We start from the raw sequence: 27,773 nt of genomic DNA on the forward strand, positions 1-27,773 counted from the left end.
AAATTATTTTTTATTTTATTTATAATTTCAAATATCTAAGCTTGATCGGATAAAAAAATTGAAAAAACTTAATAATAAATAATAAATAGCTAAATTCTTTACTAGAAGAAGAGCGAAAGATCAGTTAGAATGATAGAAAACAAACATACAACTTTGTAAAAAAAAAAACGAGAAAAAATCGCAAAAAATCAAGAAAATATGAAGATTAATACTTATTTTAATAAAATCAAAATATTTTTTAATAAATATTATGGAATCGCTATTCTTGTGCTTTCTCATACATTGTTTTCAACAGTAAATGCTAGTGTTAAAATGCTATATCAAAATTCTGTTCGATCTTGGAATTCTTTTCAAATTATTCTTATTAGAATGATACCTACTTATATTTTGACAATTATATATTCTAGATGCGTGGGAACGATAGAAAAAAGTGCAACTAATTTAAATGTAAGATTTTTTCTTTTTCTTCGTGGATTTTTTGGGTTTATAGGGATTTGTTGTACTTATTATTCAATACAGTAGGATAAATATATTTTATATATTCAAATTGACGAAAAATTTAAGCCATTTAGATCTTTCAGATGCTACAGCTCTATCATTTTTAAATCCTATCTTTATAAATTTATTAGGACATCCTATTTTATATAGAACTTTTAATTTTTTTGATATTTATGCAGCATTAGTTTCTTTTGTTGGCGTAATGTTTGTTGTAAAGCCAGGTTTTATTCTAAATAATCGCTTTTTTCGAACATTTCATAATAATCATTCTGCTTCTGAAATAATATCTTCTGCAAATTCTAAAGAAAGAGCATTCACTATTATGATCTCACTAATTGGGGTTTTAGCGATATGCTTTTCTTATATAATTATTAAAAGTATGCTTTGAAGATTGGTTATATTAATATATTAATATTATACAGGTTTGGGCGATAGTATAAATTCGTTGCAACCCATTTTATGGTTCTCATTAATATCGTCTATTGGTTCTATATTATTTCTTATTTCCTTTAATATTCCTTTTCATTTACCTTTAAATTTCCTTGAGCTGTTTTTGTTTTTTGTTATTGGTATTTCTGGTTTTTTTGCTCAGCTTTTTCTTACAAGGGGATTACAAATAGAAAAAATTGGACGTGCATCCTCTGTTATATATTTACAGATCATATTTTCTCTTTTTTATGATAAAGTTTTATGGGGGAAATTTCCTGACATATGGAGTTTCTGTGGAATTGTTTTAATTCTTATTGGGACAGCAATGACTATAATTGATTGCAGTAAAGAAAATAAAAGTCCAGATCATAAACCACGATATATTTATCTTCATCAATTAAAATCCGATGAATTGCTTGAAGAAAATATATAAAAATTTATATTGTAAAATTCTTAAGGTCTGTTAATAAAATGTAATGTTAATAACAAGATTTAAAGAAAGTATCTTAATGATATTTTAATGATATCGTAGAAATAATTTTCAAATAAAAATATTCATCTGTTTTGAATATTTAATAAAATTCTAGAAAATATTTTTTACAGAAGCCCCCTTCCTTCAATAGATATGCCATTGCGTTTTACCGGTTGTTTCATTTTTTGCATTTTTTGTTTTAATTTTCGAAGGTGGTCATCATTTCGCATTTTTGAAATATTGTGATTTACTTTTAAATGTACTTTAGGTGCAATTTCATATGATGTATTAACGGGTACAGGTATGATCGTTTTTTTATATGCTTTAGAATCAATTATATCACTGTTCGATATTCTCTGATCATTATACATAGCAGTACTTATTGAATTAAGTAATATATTATTTTGTTTTAAAATACTTACTTTGGATTATACAGAACAGTAGAAATAGAACGATCTCTATAATTCGAACTTCTTTTAATGATAGGACGACTCCACTCAGCTATAAAACTATTAATAATTATAATAAAAATGTATCTACTTGCAAATTAACTGATCTGCTTGTTTCTTTATTAATGGATCTGGCTTTTTTGATTGTTTATAGAAAAGAACAACTTTTCCAACACCACTTTCACGTAAATGCTCAGTCTGTATAGGTAAACGAGATAGTGCAGAAAAAAGCACTTTTTGTATATTTAAAGCAGGAAGCGATTTGTCTGGCAAAGGCTCAAGCCAAATTCTAACTACCTCCAAAAGATTGTTATCGAGGATTGAATCAGTAAAAGATGTTCTAAATATATTTAAGAATCGTTTCAAATATGAAAAATATCATACTTCCGTAATGCATCTTCTACTTCAGATAACATTTTAAGCTTCTGCGTTGCAGGTTTTTTCTCTGCATTTGCTTGTACATCTTCAATAGCTGCCTGTCGCATTTTTTCACGAAGAGCAATAATTTCATCATCTGCCATTCCTTCCAAATCCTATTAAACTTTATTTAATTCAAAATATGGGAAATTTCATATTTATACTTCTTCTCCTTTTCTCTTTTTTCTCCGTGAAGACATAATTGCTTCATTTAAGGCCTGATCTAGCTCCCAACGCGCTACTATTAAAAAAATTATACACTATTTGAACTATACATTCATTATACACTTATCAGGATCCATTTTACTACTCAATTCATCCTTATTCTCTTCCAAAAGCGTTTCATGAGTACGTCGTCGTTTTCTAATTAATTTACTCTTCTTTGGTTTTACTGAACCTTCTTGTAAAAGGCCTTTTCTTTTAAATTTAGGAAGATTATGCATAGTATATTCAGTTAAATCTGCTTTTTCAACCTGTGAATCCTTCAAATCCTTAAATTGTTCTTCATCTAGTTCTGACAATTCTTCGTCTGTATCTAAGTCAAATTCATCCATTTTTTTCGATGAAGTCGGATTTCTAATTCTTTCTTCCTTCTTATTCATTATTAACTTCTAAATATATATAATATTCCTATTTTTTAGCTTTTTTTTGCATCAAAAATACACTACTTTTCACTTATAAAAATCGATGACGTTGAAAATCTTGACCTGCCAAACGTGGACGTTGTCATGGAAACCTTTCATTTATAAACCATATATTTAATGAAAAATATATGAATTGTTCTATTTTTATTGATTCTCCTGCTAATATAGAGAAATGTTTTATGTTATCTTCTTATTTCAGTAAAAAATTCTACCTATTCTTTTTTTTCAGTTTTTAATCAAGATCCAAAAATATCTTAGATATTCAAAAAAATTTAATAAATATTTTCAATCCTGTTTTTAGCTTATTTCATAAACTTTTTAATTTTTTTCTATTTGTATTTTTTATTATATTTTTCTTAACTATCGATCTTAAATTTATAAAAATTAATTTGTTGTTATCTTTAATTAAGCTTTTATAAGATTCTTGATTTCTTAATCCAGTCGGTTTTTAAAGAATGTTTAATGAGGCGATTTGTTCCCGTAACGAAGAATTTAAAAAACATATTAAAAAGTCGAGAAATGAACAACAAAAGGCCTTTTTAATTGCTATTTTATTGTATTGTGGTTTGTTTTCAAAAGAAAAAAAAAAAAAATTAATTATAAATAGCACCTGTTATTATAGCACTTGTTAAACGTAAATTCGTAAATAATTAGGATGAAAATGTAATAAAAAATATTTGAAAAAATGCTAGTCGTTTTTTATGTATATAAAAGAAATATGTATATGATTTTTAAAAAAAAAAATAAAATTTAAATCCAATATTAAAAGAAAAGAATTATCTGGATCCTCGTGGCTTGGGCTGTTCAAGTGATTTCTTATGTTCTTGTATTTTTTCTAATGCTTTATCGACCTCATTTAAATCATTTTTTAAAATATTTATAACATATAAAATTCCAGCATGTTGATCGCTCAAAACCTTGGTAATCTTATCTAATTGCTCTTCATCTCTCCTCCAATTAATATTCATAATGATTTTGCCTTGTCTTGCTCTTTCAATAGACTTTGCTTTCTCACGTACAAATGTCATACGTGCCCAAAGTTCATTTATTTTTCCAAATACTCCAGGATCATTTAAACTCTTCGACAATTCTATTAGTCGTTGTTTCAAATTTTCTTCTTCAGGTTGAAGTGCATAACCCCTTCCTTTCAATATTTGTACCTTTGCTGCTAATGCTAATGAACGACGTGATAATTCTAAATGCCTTAATGTCGCCTCTGAAATCTTTACAGTTGTACTAAGATCATGTTTTTGTGATAATTCTTTGAGTTTATTAATAATCTCATGCATACGAACACGATACGTTGTAACCTGTTGTTCTTGAAGTTGAACTCTTTTTTGAATATCAGAAAACCCTATTGCTAACGCAGGAACTACACTATAGATAATTAAGTATGTTTTTTTAAAAAAAGAGAAACTACCTATTTTCTGGACGATTAGCAATTGCTTCATTCCATTTTTGTTGATTATGATGTGAAGGCTTAACATATAAAGCTACTTGATCTATTGGAACTCTATTATAGAAATAATATTGAAATGCACAATCAGGATGTGCTGGATCCCATGCATTTTTAAGTTTTTGAAGTTGATCAACAACTGATGGAAATTGATCAAGACCAAGAATAGAACTACTACCTAATATTTCGGATTGACTTACTCCAGATTTAGAACGATCTTCTGCTAAAGTATCAACTGGTGTTTGAATTTGAAGTGGTTGAAAACGAGAAACTATTTTTTGAAAAGGTGCACCCCATGAATAAATTGGAAGATTACTTAAAGTACTTTGTTGAGAAAATCCGCCAAAAGATGTAGATATAGAAGATTGAAGAGGCGCTTTCAATGTATCAGAAGTTCCTGTTGCAATCGTACTAGTTGATGTACTTGTTGGTATTCCCATTGATGTGTTTTGTGTTATACTACCTAATGTTGTACCTAATGTTGACGTCGCACCTGATGATGTACTAGATACCATTCCAGAAACCATCGGTCCTAAAGATGATGTACCAAACAAATTATTTGTTGGAGTTATTCCTGCTATTGGCACAGATGTAGGTGCTGGCGTTGTTACTGTTGGCGTTATCATTGTTTGTGTTCCATTAAATCCTTTAAAAATAATAAGAAATATATAGAAATATACGCTCTAAATATGCACCTTTTAATTCATTAAATTTGGATCCCGTCTGTCCTACTTCTTATTAAATTATACTTTAAATTTAATAATAAATATACCTTGAAAAAACATTTAGCTTAATTCAAAATATAATACTTAATAATTAAATAAAAATCATATAAAATTGTTTATTTTATAGTGTTTTATCATCTTTTTATTATGTTATCTTATCTAAACCTATAGAGATCAAATACTTCAAGTGAAAGGCTGATTTGTAGGCGGTATCGACGGATATAGTCTTTAAAAAATAAGAATCTAAAAAATATGTAAGTTTAACAAGTACTTAAAGAATATTTAAACTTTTTTTTAATACTAATTATATATTTAAATAGGGATCCAAAAAAAACCGTATTAAATGGAGATGTTTTGGTTGTTTTAGACATTTTTTATAAGAATAGATTTAATTTAAGTGATTAGAAGAATAATACAACATTTCCTGAGGAAATTCCTCATGTAGATGAAGTAGGAGCAACATCAGCACCTCTTAAAGCAGCTTCATATTTTATCGGAGCACGTTGTAAGGCGTTTAATGAAGATTATATGCTTTGTAAAGCAGAAAATCGAAGAAAACTTGAAGAACCATGTTTAAAGGAAGGTTTCCGTGTTACTAGATGTGCAATTAGTGTGTTAGTTATATACATATATATATATTTAATAAATTATAATTTGACTTTATAGTTTAGAAGATTTACATACATATTGCTCAGATCAGTTTAAAAAATATTGGAAATGTCTAGATAGCCATAATCATGAATTTCGTTCATGTAGAAGCCAAGAGATGGAATTTAATAAATGTGTTTTTGATAATTTAGTATGTTGTTTAAATAATTAATATTTTATTTATCAATGATATATAGAAACTCGAAAAAGTGATTCCAGGAGTACCAGAAGGAGAAGAGCCCATATTCCTAAAGAAAAAACCTATTTTCTAATTCGAATACATAACAAATTAAAATGCGAATTTAGATTCTTAAATAAAGTGTAAAAAAGATCTCAATAGATATTTAAAAATATATTTATTAAAGAAAGATTTCATCTATATCTCGCCTTTATTCAATATTATTTATATGTCTATTTGTAAGGGTCTTTTTGAAGATTTTAATCTTAAAAATTATACGTTTTTAATGTTATTTATTCTTCTGTTAAAGCAGTAATTCGTTCTATTAAACTTGTTTTCATATAATGTGCAGCAATTTTACGTGCTGCATCGAGACTGGTAGAACGTCTCAAAAGTGTTGCAAACTCTAAAGCTTTTGCTTGATGATCTTCTTTACACGCAATTTGCAACAATTGTAGTAAAATTTTATCAATTGAAATTTCTTTTTTAGATATTTCTAATTTATCTGATTCATTGTCTGCTGATGATGCTATAGTATCTTCTAAAAGAGTTAATAAAATGGATTCTCTAACATGCCTTTCTTCTAATGCATATATATTATTAATTTCTTCTGATTCAGGTAATAAAACACATGGTATTAAAAATTCGAATTCACTAAACATGGGACGAGGAAAATATGGATGTTGTTCATTTCCCTAATTTAAATAAATAAATAATTATTTACGATAGAGATTACTTTTAAAATAATGCAATAAAATTTTTGATTAGCCACTGCAACTGGCCAATATGACTCATCCTTTCCCTTTCTTCTTTTCATAAGATTTGTATCAAGAAGTGGAACCCATTTTGCTTGACCATGGATTCTCCAATGCATTAAGACAAGTAATATACCATCAGAATCAAAAATCATAGGATCCTAATATTTATTAGAAAGAAATATACTAAAAACAATTCAAATAATTGACTTACACCTTCATCTGAAAAAAATAATGATCGTAAATGACCTTTAGGTGGAAGCGCTAATAGATCATTTGATTGTAATACTTTATCCTGTAAAACATGTTCAAGAGTATATGTTAAGGATACCGAACCTTGAAAAATAATTAACTTATCGTGAAATTTTTACTTTTTTTACCATCTGAATTTAACGAACCATTGCTAACTACCATTACATAATTTTTCCATGATATACATGCTACTACAGGAAAATACTTTTGACGATAAATTCGAAGAGGAATTCCATTTAACGTGTATGATCTTAGATATCCTTTTGAAGTACATGCAATAATATTTGAACTACTAAGTGCAATTGCTAAAGAAAATCAGAAATATTAAGCTCTAAATAATAATAAATATACATAAAATATCTTCATCTTCAAAAAATTCGATCTTCCAATCAGTATGAATAGTCCAATTCTCATGGGGACGGAAAAACATAACTGAAGGACTTCCTTTTTTGGTTGAACTGGCAAATAATGCTCCATTGTCATCTAATTGCATCAATTTTGAATTCATATGATGAAATATATTTGAAAATACCAAGACAAGCCTTATCATAGAAAAAAATATCGGTAAAATGGTATTGACGATGCGCTTCCTTATCAAAAAATTCTACAGTAACTGTATTATGAGTATCTTGATCAACGGTCCAAATAAATCCAACAAGATTAAGTACTTTTTTTTTTAGTAAAAATATAATATGCTTGAAAAATACCAAGATAACGCCTTTTTTCCCTCCATGGAGTGCTTCCTGGCTGAAGAGGTTTGTGTATTTTAATTTTAATATGATTGTCTAAAACTCTTTTTGTAGTATAATAAAAGTCATCATCAGAAAGATCATCAAAAGATTTTTCATATCTACTTTCATTATATTTATATTTTGGAACATATCCTGCACCATCATCATCTTCTATCCAGCTCATATCATTATCAATATCAATTAAATCTTCATCACTTAATTCTCTTTTATTAAATTCATTAGTATATCTTTTCTTAGTAATGGAATCTTTTATGCTAGTTTCATCTAATAAAGGGCCCAAATGAGCAATTCGACCATATGGTTCTTGGTAATTTGATGGAATAATATTTGAAAAGGTGTATAATTGGCCTTGGTTTGTAGTAAATGATAAAACATTAGTTTTTGGATGCCAAGCAAGAGAAATCACATTTTTGTACTCTTGTCTTTATTATATTAATAATATTTTATAAAATAAAATCAACATACCTTACAATAATAGTTTGCGTCTTCGTTTCCCATACCAAAAGCTTCCCATCTTTTCCTGCACTACATAAATATGCCCCATTTGGTGACCATGAAATATCCGTAATCATTTCCAGGTGCCCAGATTTAAATGTAATACGTTTTTCCCATGATTTAGAAAACACTGCTATATCATTTATTCTTGTTGGTACTGCAAATGATCTAGCATCTGGATGCCATGTTACCCTCGAACATCCTTCAGATTCTGACTCATAAATCGGAATAATATGATCTATTGTATGAACAAGCTCGGGCTCTTCACTGCTAAATGAAAAAATATAAATAATACCATCTGTACATGATGTAGTGATAAATTTTCCATTTGGATCAAATGATACATGTTTCATTGGTTTAGAAAACCCTGGTAAATATATACTACAAAGATAATTTGTAGTATGCACCACCTTTACTCGAATCTCGCTGTATCCTTATTAAAACTTTTTTGTATATTCCAAATCTTATTACTCGCTACAAACAGCCAACCATTCACCATCTGGACTAAAAGCAATCTCTCTAACAGGTAAAGAACATCGTGTAAGCATTGTTAAACATTCATTTGTCTCTAATGAGAACAAACTAACTGTTGCATCTTCTGAACATGTAGCAAATTGATGTTTCTAAATACAAATATATAAACATCCAATTCAACCGAAAACATACTGATATAGCAATTCCTGTAATTGCATCTTGATGATGTTCAATTGTTAAAGGTTCATCATCAGATTCAACTGTAAACTTCCGAATCACCTGATTTGATCCAACTGTTATCAAAAAATATCCATCTTTTGAATACATAAGCCTAGTAAGGCCCGATGTATGTGCATATCTTGGTATTAAACGTTGTGTAGTCATTTCTTAAAAATATCCTCTTAATGATATGTTAAGAAACTACAAGATATAGAGATAACGAAGAGGTTAGGGAAAGAAAAAAATATAGTTAGAGAAAAAATATATAAAATATACAATAAAAGCGAATTGTGTATTATTTTTTTGATGATTGAATATTGATATTAAAACAAGAAGGTAATCCAGTACCTTTTGTAGATAAAACAGTAACATGTCCAATACTTTCACCAATAATAAATAAATCATGATCAGGAGAGATACAAGCAGAAGTAATTGCAGAATTAACTTCTATCAAATTTTGAACAAAAGGCTGATTGTTTCCAAGATCCCATAATTTTAAATATCCGTCAGAACCGCCAGTTATAAATTCATGAGCATATGAACCCCAAAGAGAAACAGTTGTTCCAGAATCTAAATCTTCTATATTTTCATCATCAGAATAAAACATTTTTGTTTGATCATGATGTAGAATGTGAAGAGGTATATCGGATTTTCTTGTGTCCCAAACATAAGTAGATCTATCAGTAGCACTAGATGTCAAATATCGAAGGCATGGACTATAAATTAGTTAATAAAAATTAATGAGATTATTAAATAGTTTACCTTAATGTAACTTGGTTAATATCTTTTTGAGAAGAATAACATTCAATAATTATGGACCAATCTTTTGCAGTGTAAACTCTAACTTTTCCATCTTTACATGTATTACTTCCAGTAACAAAATAATCAGAAAAATTATGTGCAAAAATAGATGTATGTGAAGTATTTTCTGTCTTTAATTCTTTTAAAAATGTTTCTGTCATAATATCAAATACAACTGCTGTCCCCAAATACTTAGACTCATCTATATTTTCATATCCAACAAGAAGAAGATGATTTAATAGATGATTTCCAAATGCCATTGCAGATCCATAAAGATTGTGATTAATTGTACCTAATTTCGCATACGAAGCACACAACCCGTTCTCATTTAATCTATATAAATGAATGTTACTAAAAAAGTTATTATTTATCAAATAAAAACACAAAATGTCAACCCATCATGCGAAGAAGCAGAGAGTATTTTAGGATTTAAAGGATGGGAAACCATCACATCAATCTTTCCATTCAAATCTAAGATTTATTTATTTATTTATTTTATATAAATTATTGATAATACCCTTAAAAGAATTCAATAAATGACCTGATCTTGACCATACTTTTATGGTAGAGTCAAAAGCACCTGAAAAAAGAAATAATCCATCAGCAGAGAACTTGACATTAGATACTGTTGGATAAAAAACATTTTCGTTAACAATTATTTTATGATCAGTTAAAACTGTAGCAATTTCACTATCTATATCACAAATAACTAAGTTTCCTTCACGATTGTAATCATCCTGTGTTGTAGAACATCCAAAGGCAAACTTTTTCCCTAAAGGATCAAATGTTAAATCAACAACATCGCCACTAGTTCTGTCAAAAAATTTATAGGGCTTTAATAATTGTATTATTTTTGAATTTATATGATTTGATATATTTTTTGAATATCTAGGATGAATCCATCCACCACATTGACGCTGTAGAAAAAGAGTAATCCAATTAGATTTTACAACTCTATCATCTTGTACTGATTTTTCCGGGCCTTTCATCAAAACTTTAATAGCAATTGGACAGTTATGCGCTTTACAATTAGGGTTGTCACTTAAAAATCTCTTACAATCATCAAAAGTTCGTCCAGGTAAAAAGGAATTGATTCTTTCTGTAATTTGCTCATCATTTAAAAAAAATAAAAGTCGAGATAACATAAATGCTTCATATCCTGTGAAATCTACATGAATAATATGATTTTCGAGTTTCGTAAGCTCTTCCCATTGTCCAGTATGACGAAGAAATTGACGAGCTTTTTTACTAAGATACGGTCTACACAGATTCTGGTCATTTTTACATGGAATAACGAGCTCCAAATGGATATCATACGCTTCCTTTTCATATTCTGATGTGGTTTCTTCATTAAGTGATCCATTGCCTATGTAATCTTTTTCATTTGTTATTATTTTTTGTTGTGTAGGAATTAAAATATTATTATAATAATATTCATCAAAAAAGTCATAAAAATACATTTCCTCTGGAAAAGAAGTGCTGTCATTATGTTTAAAATAAACTTTATTATCCATATCCTTGATTTTCTCAGAAATTTATTTGATATTTAAAATAATGAAAAAGATGCTAAAAGAAGTTTAATTTTAAAAACTTTTTTGAGAAAAAAAAGAAAATATAGATGTACTTGTCTATCAGTTATATAAATATTATGTTTTAAAGAAATCTTCTGACAAAATATAACTCCTATTTTTTTTTGTATTATTATATTGATTAAAATGATAGAATTATAGTAATTTCTAGCTCTTAAGATCTGCTAATATTTAAAAATAAAGCTCTCTCTAATTTTCCCATTTAAAATCTATAAAAGAACTATGAATTTCATTAATATATATATTTATCTTTATATCTAATTTCTTAGGGAGTTAAAACATTTTACAATAATTTAATATAATTTAAAAAGTAATATATTAACATAATGTAATGTAATATAATTCATAATGATTGTTTACACATAATATATTGTACAATTCTTTTAAAAAGATTAAATAAAATTAAATAAGGACATATAAAATAATTATAATAAATTTAAGATTTTTAAAAGAATTATACAGAAATTCAAACATAAAAATATATATTTTTAAACAATTTAGATAGAAAATCATAACATTTCTATAAAATATTTTTTATTTAAAACTTTTACTAAATATTTTAAGATAATCTAGATAAATATAAGATAAAAATATAATGCAATGTGATAAATGTAACAAATGTAATAAATATATTTCATTTAAAAAGATAAAACAAATGTTTTCGATGCGGTAAGGAAATTTTAGTCTTTGAAGTATTAAGCTTCTCTAAATTCCTCATTTCATCGAATAATATAACTCTATTTTATTCTGTAGAGAGAATAAAAAGCCTTTTTATTCTAAGGCATTAGATAGAGGTTCAATATACATGTAATTTACAGGAACCTACAATAATACGCCTTTTTAAGTACAATTTATAAAAATTTATGTTTTAAGAGCGATAACTACCTTTAGATATAAAATTTAATTTTAATGTAAGAATCTTTATTATAATTAAATACACAATTATTTTAAAAACAAAAATTTTAAAAACAAAATAGTTGTTTTTTAACCTTGAAAAACAAAAAAAATGAATTATTTTATATTTTTTTTAAAAAAATAAGATGTATTTCTTTTTTTTAAATTTAAAACAAACATAACTAATCCATTGTTTCTTTTAAACGTTTCATATTTATCAAAATATAAGTAAATCATATTTTGATTAATAACCGATAGTCCGAACTTTTTTGAGGACTGTTAAAATATAAAAAAAGGTTTTATAAAGCAATGAAAACACTAAATATACTAAATATATCTGTATTTTTTATCTTACTATAGAGTTGTTTATTTTTAGAGAATTTAAACGGTTAAAAAATGTTAACTACAACATCTATAAAAGCACCAATCTCTAGTTATCATAAAGAAAGCAATATTGCACGAATATCGGGATCTATAACAGCAGGAATACTTGAATTAGTATTATTTCATCCAGTATGTCTTTTATACTCTTAAAAATGTAACATTTTTCAGTAATATTTATTATATTTTAGATTGATACTATTTCAAAGAGACTTATGAGTAATCAAGGAAGAATAACTTCATTATCACATCTTAGTAAAGTTATTTTTAAGAAAAATACATCGTCTCCTTTGTATTTAAAGTTTGTATCTTTATTTCCTGGCTTGGAATATGCTGCAGGATATAAAATTTTTCAACGTGTATATAAATATTCTGGTCAACCTATTGTAATATTATAGATATAATTAAATAATAACTAAGTAATGTTTTCTATTTAGATTACAGATTATTTATCAAATCATTATGGAGAGGAATTTCAAAGAATTTTTGGCAAAGAAAATACTAAAGCAATGATTCATGCAACAGCTGGAAGGTATAACTTCTTTAAAAAATGAAAAAAAAGTAAAATATTCTTCAGTCTTATTGGAGTAGGGGAAATTATACTTCTTCCTTTGGACATGTTAAAAATCAAACATCAAACTAATCCCGATGCATTTAAAGGAAGAAAATTATTCCAAATTATTATTGAGGAAAATTTTAAATTATATAGAGGATGGGGCTGGACAGCTGCTAGAAATGCTCCAGGAAGTTTTTCTGTAAAAAATAGAAATAATAATTTAAATTTATTCTTATTTTATTTAGCTTTTTGGAGGAAGTGCTCTTGCAAAAGAACATCTTTTTGGACTTTCTGATTATACAAAAGCTACTTGGTTACAGAATTTTGTGGCTTCTATTGCTGGCGCAGTCGCTAGTCTTACTGCAAGTTTTATCTTCTTTGATTTTTTTATAATAATGTTTAAAATAGATCAGTGCACCTTTAGATGTAATTAAAACCCGTATACAGAATCGAAATTTTGATCATCCGGGTAATGGATTATTAATTTTACAAAGTATGATTAAAAATGAAGGTAATTTAAATTTCTATAAATATAATATGGTTAAATAAAGTAGGCATTTTTTCGTTTTTCAAAGGATTAACTCCAAAAATTCTCACAGTAGGACCTAAATTAGTATTTTCCTTTACAGTTGCTCAGTCATTAACGCCTATGTTTGATACATTTTTTTCCACTTCTAAAAAACATATGTATTAACGTTTTTAATTTGAATACTCAACAGATAAATATAAAAATCTGATATTAGCTTTTTTTTATTTGGACTTATATTTAGTGATATAAGAAAAAAAGCATTATATAGTTCGTACAATATATCTCCTTTTTTATTCATTAACTTTTCAAACCCATTTTTAACATAATTACCAAGAAAAGGCTATATTATTCATAATTAAATGTGTATAAAAAAATAAAGATTTCAGATAGTAAATTAAAATTGATCTATTAAAAAACCATAATTATATGTAAAATTTTCAAAATACTTAAATATAAAGAAATTATTATTAATTTATGAAACTTTTAATTAAATACATTTCTATATTTAATAATATCATACAGAGATTTCAAAAAACTATGATAATATAAATATAGTAAATATAATAATGATAAAACAAATATTACATTTTAAATTAACCAAATTATATGAAAATTCCTAATTTTTATTTTCTTTAAATTATGGGGAAAAATCAAATTTTGGTACATTAGCCATTTGAGTTTCTTGAAATACAGGTTCATCCCAATCATCTAATATTTATTAAAGCATGTAAAGATCGTTTTATAATATACTATACCCTCTGTAATTGAATCCCAAAACTTATATAAAAGAATTACACTTAAAAGAACAAATAGAGTCCCAATAAATGAGCCATCTATTTTCCCTTGAGTACCTTGACAAATATATTTACTTATAACAAAATTAAATATTTGACCAATTATGAATAAGATTAAAGATCCAGACAATAATACTAAGCATCAAGTAAATAAATAAAGAAAGGAAGATTAACAATACTAACATAATGGTTTCCATTCTTCCAATATTTTAAAAACCAGAATAAATTCCAATATAAAATATCCAATGACACAAAGAAGAGACCATAAAAAATAAAAAACATATATTCCGTAATTTTGAAACATACGAGAGCCACTTATGAACGTTTTGGTCCAAAAAAGCATTGAATCTAAAACAATATATCCAGAACCTAGAAATAAAAACAGAGAAGGAATAAGTGTAATCTATTAAATACGAAAAGTATAAGAAAAAATACTTAATAATAATTAAAACTCCTACCAAAACAGAAAAAACAGTTCCGTCCTCAAACAATTGATACCCAACAATCGCATTCATCAAAAGGACCCAAAAAAAAGCAGCTATAAGACCGATATGCACTGCTGTAAAATACTAAACAATCTCATCAATATTTTAACGCTTTATAAATGCTAAATTACTGCAAGTAATTTAATATTTGTAATAAATCCTCCTATTGTAAAAATTTGAACAACACTAATAAAAAAATACATTAATATTAATATTTGCATTTCTCTTCGGCCTATATTATAGAAATTAAATAGTATTCAGTAAAAATTACCAACAAAATTTACCAACTGCTGCAAATTTACTTTGAGACCGAATAACAAGCCATAATGCAACTAATGCAGCTAAAATAGCAAAAGAAATATCACCTTTAATATCAACTAATCATAATAACACTAATTATAAAATTTATACTTGGATTTGTTACATAACTTGTCGATCTATTTCTAACTCCCTTTAAAACACAATATGGTTCAAGTTTACCATAAAAAAGATTACAAACTACCACATATAAATAAAACCTTTATTAAAATACTGTAAAATATAAGAAATACCAGGAAGAGTGCTTGAACGGCAAACTGTTTTAAAACTTCCAAAACCCATATATTATGTTTTTTTTTGGTTTTTTTTTAAAGTAACCTTTTCAAAAAAAAAAAAAAACCCAAATTCTTAATATATATATTAGAAATATGTTAAACTTATATAATAGAATACCTAATATTATCTCTAAATAATAATATCAAATAATTAAAAATTTTACCTCCACTTACAATTTTTTAACCCTAAATTTTTCACACCGAAATAATCGTAAAAAAAAAAAAAAAGATTGAACCGTTTTATAATAAAGTACCATTCCCCTAATAATATAAAGATAATTAAGATCTATACAATAAATGTTATTTAGTTTTTTTCTTCCTTTTTAAAAAGAAAAATATGGTTTTTTAAATAATATTTTTTAAAATATATTAATAATTAAGAATGATGAAAATAAGAATTTTATGATGAATAATGAGTGTTTTAAGATATATAACTTATGGCAATTTATGTAAAGAATAGATTAAAAGAAGAGTGAATATTTATCTATATGTAATTAAAATGTTAAAAATGGAAAAAGTGTTTAATTACTTTTATGTTGGTTTTTTAATATAGAAAATATGAGGAAATATTTGTTAAGAATAGAATAAAGTTATATCAATAATCATAATCATCATCTGGATCATGTTTAAATGTGCTTTTAAGTCTAGATATTTGAGCCTGATACATTTGAGCGACTTGTTGAGAGGTTGTTGCTTGTTCAGGAGTTTTATCATTTCTAGCTCTAATATATCTAGGAAATCTTAAAGATATACCCTTATTAGGATCGACCTAATTTTGTTAAATAAATTGTAAAAGGGTATGTAATTTATACCATTCCGACAGCAGCCAAATATTTTGGACTGATACTTAAATCGGCAGCTAAAACTTCCCATACAGCTACAGGTTCAAACCATACATCAGGCTGTTCACCTTTTGCACTATGATGATAATATGACTTTTTATGTTCTAAAATATGATTATTAAAAAAAGAAGCATACGATTCTAATATTTCGTCTGAAAATCCAGTACCAAGCTTACAAATTGTCTCATAAACACCTTTATCCGATTTATAGCATCCAAGTAAATATGCTCCATATGTATTTGTACGTTTCCCTTTACCATAAAATCCTCCTAAAACAACTAAATCCAAAGAATCGCCAATATTTGACATATAATCTTTTTTAATCTATTTTTTATTAAAATAGATAAATAAAGTAACAATATGACTTTTAACCAATTTCTACTTCTTTTAGAGGGTTCATATGCTGATTCTTCACCATCAAGCATTTTAATCATTAAACCTTCACAACTATCTTGAATACTTTTTTCTAGAAACATTTGAATATCTTCTAGAGATTTTGCATCATTAAATTGAACAAAAGAAAAAGTTCCTTCTAAAGGTTTAAAAGATTGAAACAATATATCTCTTCTCTCATTAAGTGGTTTAAATATAAGAGGCTAAGATTTTTAGTATGAAAATTTATGAAATATTAATAATTACTTCTCCATTTAAATATAATATATCAAACGCAAATATACAAATATTGACCTTAATTGATTCGACATTAACTTCTTTTTTTTTTCTTGTACTTAAAATTTGGAAAGGTTGAATCATTTTTTTTATTCTGTCCCATGCAACTGATTCGCAATCTAATACAAAGCTTGTTACCCCATCTTTAGTAACCTAAATTATAAATCAAGAGAAAATCCAAAAATCATATTGCTATACTTTTGGTATAATTTCGATAATATCGGGATATTTATCTGAAATATTTTCTGAATTTCTTGAAAATATTTTAATTTCACCATTATTTGTAAGATGGATTTGTGTTCGTTCACCATCATACTTGTATTCACATGTAAAACTATGATTTTCAAATCTATCAAGGACTTCAGAAATTGTCTTTGTAGGTTTTGCTAACATAGGTTTCAAAGGAATTCCTTAAAAAGATTAATAATTTATTTTGCAAAATTTGAAGATACCTGAAGTCAATTTGCAATATTTAGAAAGATCTTGAATACCATGAGTAAGAAGTGTAGGAACAATTATATCATAAGAAGGAACCTGGCTAATAATTTTTAAAAAATAAACACATAAAAATATTTTTATTTACCTAAAAACTTGTTTAATAATATTCTCCGCATTCGTGAGACAAGAAGGAGTAACAATTGAATTATCTCTTTCAATCTCCATTTTTTTTACTGCATGTGCCAAAGATATTAAAACGGTTTTTTCTGCTAACCCAATTCTTAATTTTCCTTCTAACGAACGTATAATAAATTTTGTTTCATTCCCATTTGCAGATGATAAAAGCTTTTTTATAATTCCCAACTTTTTTACTTGTGACTAGGATAATTAAAAGCTATTTAATAGAAAGAAAAATACAATACATCCTTTCCAGATGTTGTAGCTATTTCTTTTAAAGATTTGAACACGTTAGGCACAGTAAGGACCGAAAATTTGAACATTGTAGGTTGATTGTTCCGTGAATTCTATTTCTATTAATATTAACTATCATTTAATATAAAATTAACCATTGCAACAAGACCAAGATCACCATATTCTTTATAATCTTCTTTTATTTTTGTTATACTTCGACCCATAGATTCTCCAATTGCTTTAATTAATAAGGATTCACCAATTCCTAGTTCTAACCCCTGATAATCAGATGATATCTATGCATTTTAACATTCCCTTAATAAAATAAATGAAATTACTCTATTTATCATTAAATATACACACTGAAGTAAATTTTCCGGAGATTTTTTTAATACTGAAAACAAAAAATCTATAGTATAAGAAAGAATATCTAGCCTCTTAGATGTACTCTCTATTTTTTCAAAAGTTTCGCAAAGAAATGAATATAAAATAGGTTCTTTCTGTAAACTATTTTTCTCATTTTCTGATAAAAATTGATTAAATTCAGATTTTTCTACATTCTTATCTTCCAAAACACATGATATAGAACAAGATTCACTCGTATTAGGAAAAATTGACTCGGAATCTCCTTTATTTTCCTTATTTCCTGATAATTCCTTAAATATTTTTCTTTTTTTAACTAATGAATTATTCTCATCTTTTAATCCATAAATATAAAATATAAACCAAAAAACAAACTGAAACCTTTAGATTCATCCTTTTTTTCTGAATTCTTAGAATTTGTATTGAAAAAAGAGCTTTTTTTGTCAAATATATACAACACATATAAATTATTTACTCAAGTATTGATTTCTTAATAAACGAAGACTTAACCATTAAAATCCTAAATTTTATAAATATTCTAGCTCTTCTAATAAATGAAGAGCATAATAAATAAACCACGTCTTTTAAATTACAAAAAAAACAATTTTTATTTTTTAAGATCTATAAGAATATCGATATATACAACCACTAAAGAAATGGGCAAAAATATAGATAAACTGTAATTCTTCCCTTTTCTGATTTAAGAGATATATAAAATACTTTTTTTTCTAATAATTCTTAAAAAATCATATGTTAAATATATTAAAAAATTAGATTTTATTCGATTGATATGTTGTTTTATTTAGATGATTGAACCATTCCTTTTCCTTTATATCCCTTACTACTAATACCTGTAATTGGCTCTATATTTTGTGTCTTAAGGAGTTCATTGGATGCTTCTTGCCATTCTTTTGTCATTGTATGAGGTGGTGATGCGGCTAAAATAAGTATATAAATATACATAAAAAAAATACATACCAAATGAACGAACTGTAAAGAATAGAATTGTTGATATAGTTAACATACTTAGCGTCCCTATAACAACCTTTTTAAAAAACCCTGGAGGATGAATAGTTGATCGTGAACCATATGGCCCAAAAGCAATAAAATATGCTAAAAAAATATTCTAAGATTTAAATTCCAAAAAATGTATGGTAACAATGAGTTAAAATACTTGAAGCCGTATTATATACTCATTTTATCTTATATCATAGAAAAAATAGACATACCTGCTTTTTTTTCTTCTTTTGTTAAATCGTGCCAGGGACCACGTTGTCGTTCATTTAATTGACGTTGTATATCTATTTTTTCATCTGAAGACATATTCTCCCATCGTTTTTCCAAGTCTATTCTTTATTTTAATGCTTTTATAATCACTTTTAACCTTTACCTAATAATGTCGGTTTAGAAAGTTTATGTTTAAATTGACTATATTTTCTCGTTTCTTTAACTTTTATACACGATTTTATACGGAAAAAACCATTTCTTAAAAGGAAGAGCATGATTTCTTCTGCTTTTTTGTCTTAAAAACCCTTTATTGTTAAAAAAAGATATTCGAAAAAGCAATCATAGAATCTCAACTTCAGCAAAGGAAGTGTGTCCTGTTATTTCATAAGGGTGTCCCGAAAGGGCTTAGGTTAAAATGAAGAGACAGGAGATGATCTTTAAAGGATGCGGAGGAAAAATAAAGAGAATAAATTAGGTAGGGAAAATTAAGAATTAACGCTAGAACTAATAGTTAACTTAATTTTAGATATTTTATATTTTATATTGTTTTTTTTCCGGTTTTAAATTTCTAAAATTAGATAAATATTTAATAAAAAAGATTGAAAGAGGAAAAAACAATTGTTGAGGGTTAAAAAATGAGAACACTGCATAGAAGTAGAAAAGAAGACGTGATAGTTGATGAGAAGATATCAATTATTGGAATTTCTAATTTGAATGGAGTTTCTATGGTTAAAACTGATAATTCTTTGAAAGATAAAAATGAGACACAAAATATGGATAATAATTCTACTTTAAATGATGAAAAAGAAGTTAAGATGAAAGAATTTGAAGTTTTTAAGGAGAGCTTTGGGAAAAAAGAGGGATTTGTTGTTTCTAATGATACACGATCAGTTAATGAATCTACATTATCAAAAAAGAAATATAAATTTAAGTTAAAAACGGGAATATGTTATGATGTTCGTATGAGATTTCATGCAACGATTAATCCAGTTGATTTTCATCCGGAAGATCCTCGAAGAATTTATCGGATTTATAAAGAAATAGCAGATGCAGGACTTATTAATTATGATGGATGGTCATGGTCGAATATGAATGAACAAGAGATTATGGAGAGGATTTCGGCAAGGGAATTAACACGAGAAGAAGCACTTTTGGTACATACTGAAAATCATTGGGATAGGTTACTACAAACAGCAGGTAAAGTTAAACTATGAATATAAATATAATTTTAAAATATATAAGATATGTCGGTTAATGAGCTTCTTTATTTTGAAAGTATTTATAACTCAGTTTATTTCAACAATGAATCTGCATTCTGTGCAAGACTTTCAGCAGGAGGAACGATTGAAACATGTATTGCAGTTGCAGAGGAAAGAGTTCGAAATGCAATTGCACTAGTGCGGCCACCAGGCCATCATGCTGAATCGGACTGTCCTATGGGATTTTGTCTGTTTAGTAATGTAGCAATTGCAGCTAAATGTATTCTTCAAAAATTTTCCAATATTCAGCGTATTTTAATTTTGGATTGGTTTTTAAAATATTCTTAAATAGTTTAGTTATTAATAACTTTGATAGGGACGTTCATCATGGTAATTTGAGCATTTTTTTTTTTTTTCCTAAATTTTGAAAAGGAAATGGAACTCAAAGAATTTTTTATGATGATAGTTCTGTTCTTTATATATCTTTACATAGATATGAAGATGGCAGATTTTATCCTGGATCCAAGTATGGAAATTATGATAAAGTAGGCGTTGGGAAAGGACGTGGAAAGTTAGTTAAATTTCCATTTTTTCTTTCAAATATAACAAAATAGGACTGTCAATATCCCATGGCCATGTAAAGGAATGGGGGATGATGATTATATATATGCTTTTCAAAAAGTTGTTTTACCTATAGCATATGAATATAATCCTAATATGGTGATAAGTATATATAGATACATATTGAAAAAATTATATAAATGTCCTAGTTTCTTCTGGTTTTGATGCTGCTATGGGTGATGAAATTGGTGAATGTTTTGTTACGCCTGTTGGATATGCTCATATGACTCATATGCTTATGGGATTAGCACAAGGAAAATTAGTAACTGTCTTAGAGGTTATTTAATATTGCATATTATTATAAATTCTCCTTCTAATATATTTAAGGGTGGATATAATCTTGATTCAATATCAAGTTCTGCTTTGGCTGTAACAAAAACTTTAATAGGCGAACCTCCTCCTGAATTAAAAATAACTAAAGTTAGCGATGCATGTATTGAAATAATACAGAAAGTTATGTTAGAACACTCAAAATATTGGAACTGTATGAGACCAAAGTCTTTGGAATTGAGTAAGCTTATTAATTTTTAATTTTTGAAATTAATTTTTAGACATGGGATCACATTGTATTGAGAGATTAGATAGTAGGATATATCATTTTGAAGAAAGATTGTACTGATTAAAAAAAGATATTATCCGAAGTTACCAAACGAAAAAATTATTTGAAAAATGGAAGATGATAGTATTACCAATAATTAAAGAATCTATTTCATTTTTTGAAAACCAAATAATTTGCACGTATGCCCATGTATTAACTATTTTTATTTCTACTCTAATAAATGTCTAGGAGAGATTTTTATAAAGCAGAAACACTCGTTGTTATTGTTCATGATGCGTATGTTATTCATTTATATGAATAAATTTATTTATTAATTGGTAGTCCTGATGTTGTTGGTTATTCCTATGCTTCTATAAATAAAATAAACATATGCAATTCATTTTTGGTACTATATTTTTAAATTTAAATCTTTCTTATTCTTTTAGATTGATTCTCTTAATTTATATATTGAATGGGCTATTAAAAACCAATATGGTCTTATGGATGTTAATATTGTCTCTTGCTTAGATACTTTAAATGTAAGGAGAAATTAATTATAATGTTTTTGATTTTTATATTTTTAGAATGAATCATATAATGTAGCGTCGGCTTCACAGGAACTTTGTATTTATATATGGGATAATCATTTAGAGTAAAAAGCATATTTTAAAGTCAGATTAATATAATTTTTTAGAATGGCTGATGCTAAAAATATTATTTTTATTGGGGTGGGACAAGGTTGTCAAGGATTCATTCATTTAATGGAATATCGAGGTAAATTTTCTACTTAATTTCCTTGAATTTTCTCACTGTTTTTTGTGTATAGATATTTATGATCGTGTTGATGCTATTGTACAATTTTATGGTGATAATTCTTTAAAAGCAATTTCATCAAACGACGAAATTGCTGATTGGTATTTTAAAGTAGTATATTTTTAATTTATGTTTATAAGAAAGCTAAGATTATACAGCATTCTCTTGTATTAACAAGTAATCGTCATCCTATATGGAATCTTCCTAAACGTATAAAAAGAAAATTTGGAAGAGTTATTAGATCAGGTTTTATTAATTTTTTCATAATCTTTTATTAATAGAAAAAAAGACAGTAATGAAATAAACGAAATATTAGAAAATTCTTTTAATAAAGTTTCGGCTTTTTTTCAAGATATTTTGGAATCTAACACTGCTATCGTGGATAATTAAGTCAGATACTTTTTTTTTAATTTTCAAAAGAAATAGTTCATATACTGAAGATTTAATCATTGAATTTATTTTAAGTCTAATATATATATATCATTTATTTTTTAAAAAAGGATTTTCTACTTTTCGACAGCGTTAAAAAAAAATAATGCATGAGATAGAATCTCAAGAATCAGATATTTTTTCTCAAGTTGTTAAAAAGGCAAAAGATGTTATATATTGTGGAGGTAGGATATTGTTTAAATTAATTTATTAGTATTAAATAAATCAGTATGTTCTTTTCCTCCTGAGGTTGTTTAATATATTTTATAAAGAAAATCTGATAAAATATTGTTTTAGTACTGCGAATATGGAAACTTTTCTGGTAAATGTATGGAATGGCTCAAGGAAAATCATATGGAACTTTATATTCGACTTTATTCTCAAGGTTTTTTATATTTAAGATTTTCGCAAATTTTTAAAAAAAATTAAAGATCCTTTGATTATAGAAAAACAAGATATAATATTTGAAGAGAAAGAAAAAATAGATGAAAGTAATAAGATTCGAACAAAAGAAGAGACAAAGGGTTTAAAAAAAACGAAAAAAAATACGATTTCGAAGGTACTCATTAAAAGAGTTGAGAGAAATAAAAGAAAATATGTCGTTATTGTTCAGGGATTAGAATTATATGGGATCGATGTTAAGAAGGCTTCAAAATTGCTTGGTAAAAAATTTGCTACGGGAAGCAGTGTAACTAAAAATGTTTGTGATATTGATGAACTTGTTATTCAAGGCGATCATATTGATGAGATATACAATTATATTCTTGAAACATATCCAGAAGTAAGATTTTTTCTTTTTCAATTTGTCTTATTTTTAAAGATACCTGAAGAAAATATAGAATGTTTTAAAGACAAACAAAAAAAAAAGTAAATGCATCTTATAAAAGCAGAATTTTAAGTTGAAATTATTTAAAATAATCGTTCTATTCACTATATGGCTTATATGATCTTTTTTTTCAAATATTATACGAATTTCGTTTTTAACATATAGGTTATATTTGTTTATAATTTGGCGAATTTTTTTTTCTATAGATATATTTGCATTTTGATACATTTTATAATCAATGTTTTGATTTTAAAAAGCATTCAATATAAGTAATTTTAGTACTGTAGATTCTATTTTTAAAATTTATGAGATGTCTGTATATTAAAATAGTTGTTTTTAAGGAATTGAAAAAGATGATTTGTCTGCCTTTTTTATTTATTTTGCAACTTAAAATTATATTGGTTTTGAACAATGGTAGACCTTACGAAAGAACAAAAAAGTAGTTTTTTCAACAAAAAAATCAAGTTTATTCGTTTATATTGAAAAAATATCATAAAATAAAACATTTTCAATGAATAAGTAGAAAATTGAAATAACAAATCATTATATTAAACTTAAAGAATTTTAAGAGCTATAAAAAGTAAAAAAAATAAAAGATTCAAATAAAAATGGCAAAAGAATGCATTGATTATATTTATTATTCATATTCATATATATTTATATAATTTATTTTTATATAAAAAAATTTATTAAATCTAATCTACCAAATAAAAAGAAAATCATTAATATAATATATCATTTTATTCAATAGTTCTAAGAATGTTAAATATATAAATATTTTTTTTGTTATTAATGTAAATTCTTTTAAATAATGCTTAATTTAACGAGTTAACTAAAACAATTAAATTAACTTTTATTTTTTTTGACTATACAAAAGAATTACCCGATTCTTTGCTTATATAGAAAAAAATATTATTTACATTTTTTATAATATTAATTAAATTTCATTTTTAATTTCTATATTGATTGTATTCATGTATTTATTATTTATTATATAGACTAAAAGATATATTCTATTCATTTTTCATTCATAAATCTTATTTTATCTAAAAAATACTTATCAATATATTAACTTGTTAAATACATTAATATATTGATAAGTATTAAAAAAATTGATATCTAAAGAACTTTTATTTATTTTAAGAAATTACTTAAGATTTTTATTTTTCTTTTAATTATAAAACATTAAGTTTCTCAACATTTTAACTTTACACAATAAAATCTATAAAACAAAACAATATAAACTATTAATTTCAATTTAACCCTAATACAAAATTTCTTGATGGTTATTATAATTATTTCAATAACTATAATAACAATTTTTTTTAGATACTTAGATCTAAGTTAATATTCTAGTAAGTATATATATTTACTAATTTTTTTTAAAAAAATTATTTCTAATTTATAATATTTATTAAATCATATATAAATATAAAAAATGATTACACGATATACGATATTCTTAGATCTAAGATAAAGAAACTATTATGGATGAAAGGGATATTATCAGAGATTTTTCAAAGGAAATAGATAATTTTAAAAAGAATTTATTAAATATAACGTTTGATTGTAAAAACAAGTTTTTTTTCATAAAAAACTGATTATTTGAAGACACAAATTTACAAAGTAAAAAACTTGAAAAATTTTCAAAATATTGCAGGAAATATCAAGAAACTATAGATTATCAGAATAGGATAATACAATCTTTAGTTGAAGAGGTTTTTTTCATGATTTTTTTCTCAAAAAATAAACTTATTTTTAAATTAAAGAAAAATAAAGAAATTCAAACAATTCATGAGCATAAAAATCATTTAAAAAAAGACAAACATCAAGGTAACTCTTTTAAATACGTTAATTTTTGAAACTATATTAATATAGATTTATTATTAGACTATAGGTATAATTTTTAAATAATCTTTTTATAATTAATAAGATAGTAATTATATTAAATCATTTTGCAAAAAAAATTCAGAATATGATGCATTGTTATTCTTTCTTGAAAGATATGAAAAAATGAAAGATTCTCTACTTTATTTATCAAAAAAATATAGAAAAGATAAAAAAATGTGGAAAGAATATATAAATTATTATGAAATAGATAAAAAATCTAAGGATTTTGGATTGTTTAAGGATAGATGCAATTTAAAAGAAAAGGGAAATTTAGAAGAAAGCAATGTTTCGGATTCATTATCGATAAATAAAATAAATTCAAATAAGTTGAAAGCAAATTCCGAGACTTTAGAATCTTTAGTATTAACCAATTCTTTAAAACCTAATATGAGCCCGTCATCATCAATTTTATCAGAATGTCTTGACAAATATATTTTTGACAATCAAAAAGATGCTTGTCATATAACTGAATACTTATATAATGATTCTACAACAGAAGATGAAAATGAAGCGATAAAGCCATGCTTTGATGATTCTAATATAAAAAAGTCGTTTAAAAATTCTAAAATAAATGAAGAAGGTATTTAAATAATTAAAAATATTGATATTTATAAAGAATTTAGAAGAATCTATTTTATTTAAATCTGTTATATCAGATAATAATACAGAAATTGTTAATTATAATTTAGGTGATATAAGGAAAAGTGAAAATAGTTCTTTAAAATCTTTTCCTACAAAAAATATTGAAGGTTTTCATGTAAGATAGTTTTATTGATTTTTTTATAAAATTAATTTTTATTCTAATAATGCTAAGGATATAGCAAAAAATCCTCAAATAATGACACCCGAATCTAAATTGGTTGAACAAAATACAACACTAAATATATCTAATTTCTTACCAACACCTAAACCAGATTCTAAATCTATATATCTAAAAACTCAATCTTTCAATAAACAGAGAGGTTAATCCATTAATATTTTACTAATATTAAATATTAATTAAATTAAAGATTCAAATAAGGAAAATATATCAAAAATTTCTACTGATTTTGGTATGTCTCACACTTTTTCAACATTTAGTAACGTTCAATCATTAGTTAGCGAAACAAAGCATATTCAGAAAACAAACAAGGAATCTGCTAGTGTATTATTATATTCTGGTTATTCTTTAGAAAGCTAAAGTAATTTAGAATATTGATTTATCATCAATATTATCGAAAAAAAAAAATGATATACTAATTATAGATTCTTTTTCAGAAAAAGAAATCATAAAAAACACTTTTGTTACAGAAAAAAGTAATTCAGATAAAAATACAAATTTAAAACGTGGAATTTCTCCTCAGAATGATGAAAACAATAAACTAGATAAAAAAAATGAATTTACATTTAATTTCAATTTTAATAACAAAAAATTAGGAAGATATGCAAAGTATTTATATAGAAATTTTAATGAAATAAACTAATTCATTTTAAAAGAAAATCTAAAAGCACAGAAGAATCTTTAAATGATTATGTTATCGATTTAAATAAAAATGATAAGATTCCTTATGCATATGATGAAGTAGTTAGAGATAAAGCATCCAGAAGGCATCTTCCTGCATGTGCATGTGACAATTGTATTAAGGTAATTTTTTTTGATATTATTATCAAATTGATATACGATTTAGTTTTTTGAAGCACATGGCCCAATTGCCACTATTTTTAAACCTAAATGGAGATCACCTTTAAAAAAGAAAACATATACAGATTCAGATAAAGAACATATTTATAGAAATCTTCAAGAAGTATCTCGACATAGATCTGCTTTTTTTAGACCCAAAACACCACCTGGATTTTGGGAATCTGATTTCCCAAGTACACAACAGGAAGAAATTTATAGGAAACAAGCACAAGTACAGAACTACGAAAGACTTAAAAAAAGACAACTTGAGGCAGAAAGAGGAGGAAGATGGAAAAAGAAAGTCTAATTACTACACATCATATTTTTTAAATTATTCTTATAATATAAATAATAAACAAAAA

General features: G+C 25.6%; 14 protein-coding genes across 14 annotated transcripts; 7 read left to right on the forward strand and 7 right to left on the reverse strand.

The window, feature by feature from the left end:
* Positions 1–198: 198 nt before the first annotated feature.
* PNEG_01935 (hypothetical protein) lies at positions 199–1,360 on the forward strand (the record flags this gene model as incomplete). Its single annotated transcript, XM_007875720.1, has 3 exons — positions 199–518; positions 565–875; positions 921–1,360. 3 exons carry the CDS (start codon positions 199–201, stop codon positions 1,358–1,360), a joined length of 1,071 nt encoding a protein of 356 aa, XP_007873911.1.
* A 164-nt stretch (positions 1,361–1,524) lies between these two features.
* On the reverse strand, positions 1,525–2,867 carry PNEG_01936 (hypothetical protein; the record flags this gene model as incomplete). The annotated part of the gene is made up of 6 exons (XM_007875721.1): positions 1,525–1,777; positions 1,822–1,900; positions 1,944–2,188; positions 2,233–2,381; positions 2,430–2,506; positions 2,552–2,867. The coding sequence occupies 6 exons, from the start codon at positions 2,865–2,867 to the stop codon at positions 1,525–1,527; spliced, it is 1,119 nt and encodes a 372-aa protein (XP_007873912.1).
* A 497-nt stretch (positions 2,868–3,364) lies between these two features.
* Positions 3,365–3,563, forward strand: PNEG_01937 (hypothetical protein; the record flags this gene model as incomplete). Its single annotated transcript, XM_007875722.1, has 2 exons — positions 3,365–3,473; positions 3,517–3,563. 2 exons carry the CDS (start codon positions 3,365–3,367, stop codon positions 3,561–3,563), a joined length of 156 nt encoding a protein of 51 aa, XP_007873913.1.
* Positions 3,564–3,639: 76 nt separating this feature from the next.
* Positions 3,640–5,274, reverse strand: PNEG_01938 (hypothetical protein). The gene is made up of 4 exons (XM_007875723.1): positions 5,138–5,274; positions 5,061–5,093; positions 4,330–5,011; positions 3,640–4,286 (listed from the first exon to the last, which is right to left on the reverse strand). The coding sequence occupies exons 1-4, from the start codon at positions 5,148–5,150 to the stop codon at positions 3,686–3,688; spliced, it is 1,329 nt and encodes a 442-aa protein (XP_007873914.1). The 5' UTR covers positions 5,151–5,274; the 3' UTR covers positions 3,640–3,685.
* Positions 5,275–5,285: 11 nt separating this feature from the next.
* On the forward strand, positions 5,286–6,010 carry PNEG_01939 (hypothetical protein; the record flags this gene model as incomplete). Its single annotated transcript, XM_007875724.2, has 5 exons — positions 5,286–5,344; positions 5,411–5,447; positions 5,496–5,704; positions 5,757–5,889; positions 5,936–6,010. Coding segments are annotated over exons 1-5 (456 nt in total). The 5' UTR covers positions 5,286–5,342.
* A 199-nt stretch (positions 6,011–6,209) lies between these two features.
* PNEG_01940 (hypothetical protein) lies at positions 6,210–9,028 on the reverse strand (the record flags this gene model as incomplete). The annotated part of the gene is made up of 10 exons (XM_007875725.1): positions 6,210–6,611; positions 6,653–6,832; positions 6,886–7,007; positions 7,052–7,228; positions 7,275–7,406; positions 7,456–7,590; positions 7,631–8,097; positions 8,141–8,596; positions 8,642–8,793; positions 8,837–9,028. 10 exons carry the CDS (start codon positions 9,026–9,028, stop codon positions 6,210–6,212), a joined length of 2,415 nt encoding a protein of 804 aa, XP_007873916.1.
* Positions 9,029–9,117: 89 nt separating this feature from the next.
* On the reverse strand, positions 9,118–11,212 carry PNEG_01941 (hypothetical protein). The gene is made up of 4 exons (XM_007875727.1): positions 10,182–11,212; positions 10,060–10,135; positions 9,626–10,015; positions 9,118–9,579 (listed from the first exon to the last, which is right to left on the reverse strand). Exons 1-4 carry the CDS (start codon positions 11,176–11,178, stop codon positions 9,159–9,161), a joined length of 1,884 nt encoding a protein of 627 aa, XP_007873918.1. The 5' UTR covers positions 11,179–11,212; the 3' UTR covers positions 9,118–9,158.
* A 1,233-nt stretch (positions 11,213–12,445) lies between these two features.
* PNEG_01942 (hypothetical protein) lies at positions 12,446–13,887 on the forward strand. The gene is made up of 7 exons (XM_007875728.1): positions 12,446–12,660; positions 12,720–12,914; positions 12,966–13,060; positions 13,106–13,283; positions 13,330–13,446; positions 13,493–13,595; positions 13,639–13,887. Exons 1-7 carry the CDS (start codon positions 12,544–12,546, stop codon positions 13,776–13,778), a joined length of 945 nt encoding a protein of 314 aa, XP_007873919.1. The 5' UTR covers positions 12,446–12,543; the 3' UTR covers positions 13,779–13,887.
* Positions 13,888–14,250: 363 nt separating this feature from the next.
* On the reverse strand, positions 14,251–15,492 carry PNEG_01943 (hypothetical protein; the record flags this gene model as incomplete). Its single annotated transcript, XM_007875729.1, has 8 exons — positions 14,251–14,321; positions 14,369–14,542; positions 14,591–14,810; positions 14,866–14,976; positions 15,024–15,124; positions 15,177–15,257; positions 15,304–15,390; positions 15,444–15,492. 8 exons carry the CDS (start codon positions 15,490–15,492, stop codon positions 14,251–14,253), a joined length of 894 nt encoding a protein of 297 aa, XP_007873920.1.
* A 556-nt stretch (positions 15,493–16,048) lies between these two features.
* PNEG_01944 (hypothetical protein) lies at positions 16,049–18,731 on the reverse strand. Its single transcript, XM_007875730.1, has 12 exons — positions 18,684–18,731; positions 18,590–18,642; positions 18,184–18,542; positions 18,001–18,141; positions 17,857–17,958; positions 17,580–17,812; positions 17,449–17,534; positions 17,195–17,406; positions 16,967–17,149; positions 16,693–16,923; positions 16,298–16,651; positions 16,049–16,254 (listed from the first exon to the last, which is right to left on the reverse strand). Exons 1-12 carry the CDS (start codon positions 18,719–18,721, stop codon positions 16,081–16,083), a joined length of 2,166 nt encoding a protein of 721 aa, XP_007873921.1. The 5' UTR covers positions 18,722–18,731; the 3' UTR covers positions 16,049–16,080.
* A 275-nt stretch (positions 18,732–19,006) lies between these two features.
* On the reverse strand, positions 19,007–19,531 carry PNEG_01945 (hypothetical protein; the record flags this gene model as incomplete). The annotated part of the gene is made up of 3 exons (XM_007875731.1): positions 19,007–19,146; positions 19,187–19,321; positions 19,438–19,531. 3 exons carry the CDS (start codon positions 19,529–19,531, stop codon positions 19,007–19,009), a joined length of 369 nt encoding a protein of 122 aa, XP_007873922.1.
* Positions 19,532–20,070: 539 nt separating this feature from the next.
* On the forward strand, positions 20,071–22,996 carry PNEG_01946 (hypothetical protein; the record flags this gene model as incomplete). The annotated part of the gene is made up of 17 exons (XM_007875732.1): positions 20,071–20,632; positions 20,678–20,963; positions 21,011–21,024; positions 21,067–21,205; positions 21,249–21,361; positions 21,405–21,532; positions 21,583–21,766; positions 21,807–21,839; positions 21,885–21,993; positions 22,043–22,090; positions 22,136–22,199; positions 22,240–22,332; positions 22,378–22,445; positions 22,488–22,567; positions 22,620–22,717; positions 22,765–22,852; positions 22,896–22,996. 17 exons carry the CDS (start codon positions 20,071–20,073, stop codon positions 22,994–22,996), a joined length of 2,208 nt encoding a protein of 735 aa, XP_007873923.1.
* A 145-nt stretch (positions 22,997–23,141) lies between these two features.
* PNEG_01947 (hypothetical protein) lies at positions 23,142–23,906 on the forward strand (the record flags this gene model as incomplete). The annotated part of the gene is made up of 5 exons (XM_007875733.1): positions 23,142–23,220; positions 23,265–23,284; positions 23,333–23,420; positions 23,467–23,816; positions 23,856–23,906. 5 exons carry the CDS (start codon positions 23,142–23,144, stop codon positions 23,904–23,906), a joined length of 588 nt encoding a protein of 195 aa, XP_007873924.1.
* A 1,442-nt stretch (positions 23,907–25,348) lies between these two features.
* PNEG_01948 (hypothetical protein) lies at positions 25,349–27,718 on the forward strand (the record flags this gene model as incomplete). Its single annotated transcript, XM_007875734.1, has 11 exons — positions 25,349–25,430; positions 25,473–25,579; positions 25,631–25,694; positions 25,740–25,758; positions 25,799–26,331; positions 26,375–26,508; positions 26,566–26,713; positions 26,762–26,895; positions 26,942–27,180; positions 27,228–27,375; positions 27,419–27,718. The coding sequence occupies 11 exons, from the start codon at positions 25,349–25,351 to the stop codon at positions 27,716–27,718; spliced, it is 1,908 nt and encodes a 635-aa protein (XP_007873925.1).
* Positions 27,719–27,773: the final 55 nt, after the last annotated feature.

Source organism: Pneumocystis murina (assembly GCF_000349005.2).
Source record: "Pneumocystis murina B123 chromosome Unknown supercont1.9, whole genome shotgun sequence".
In the NCBI taxonomy this organism is placed as follows: domain Eukaryota; kingdom Fungi; phylum Ascomycota; class Pneumocystomycetes; order Pneumocystales; family Pneumocystaceae; genus Pneumocystis; species Pneumocystis murina.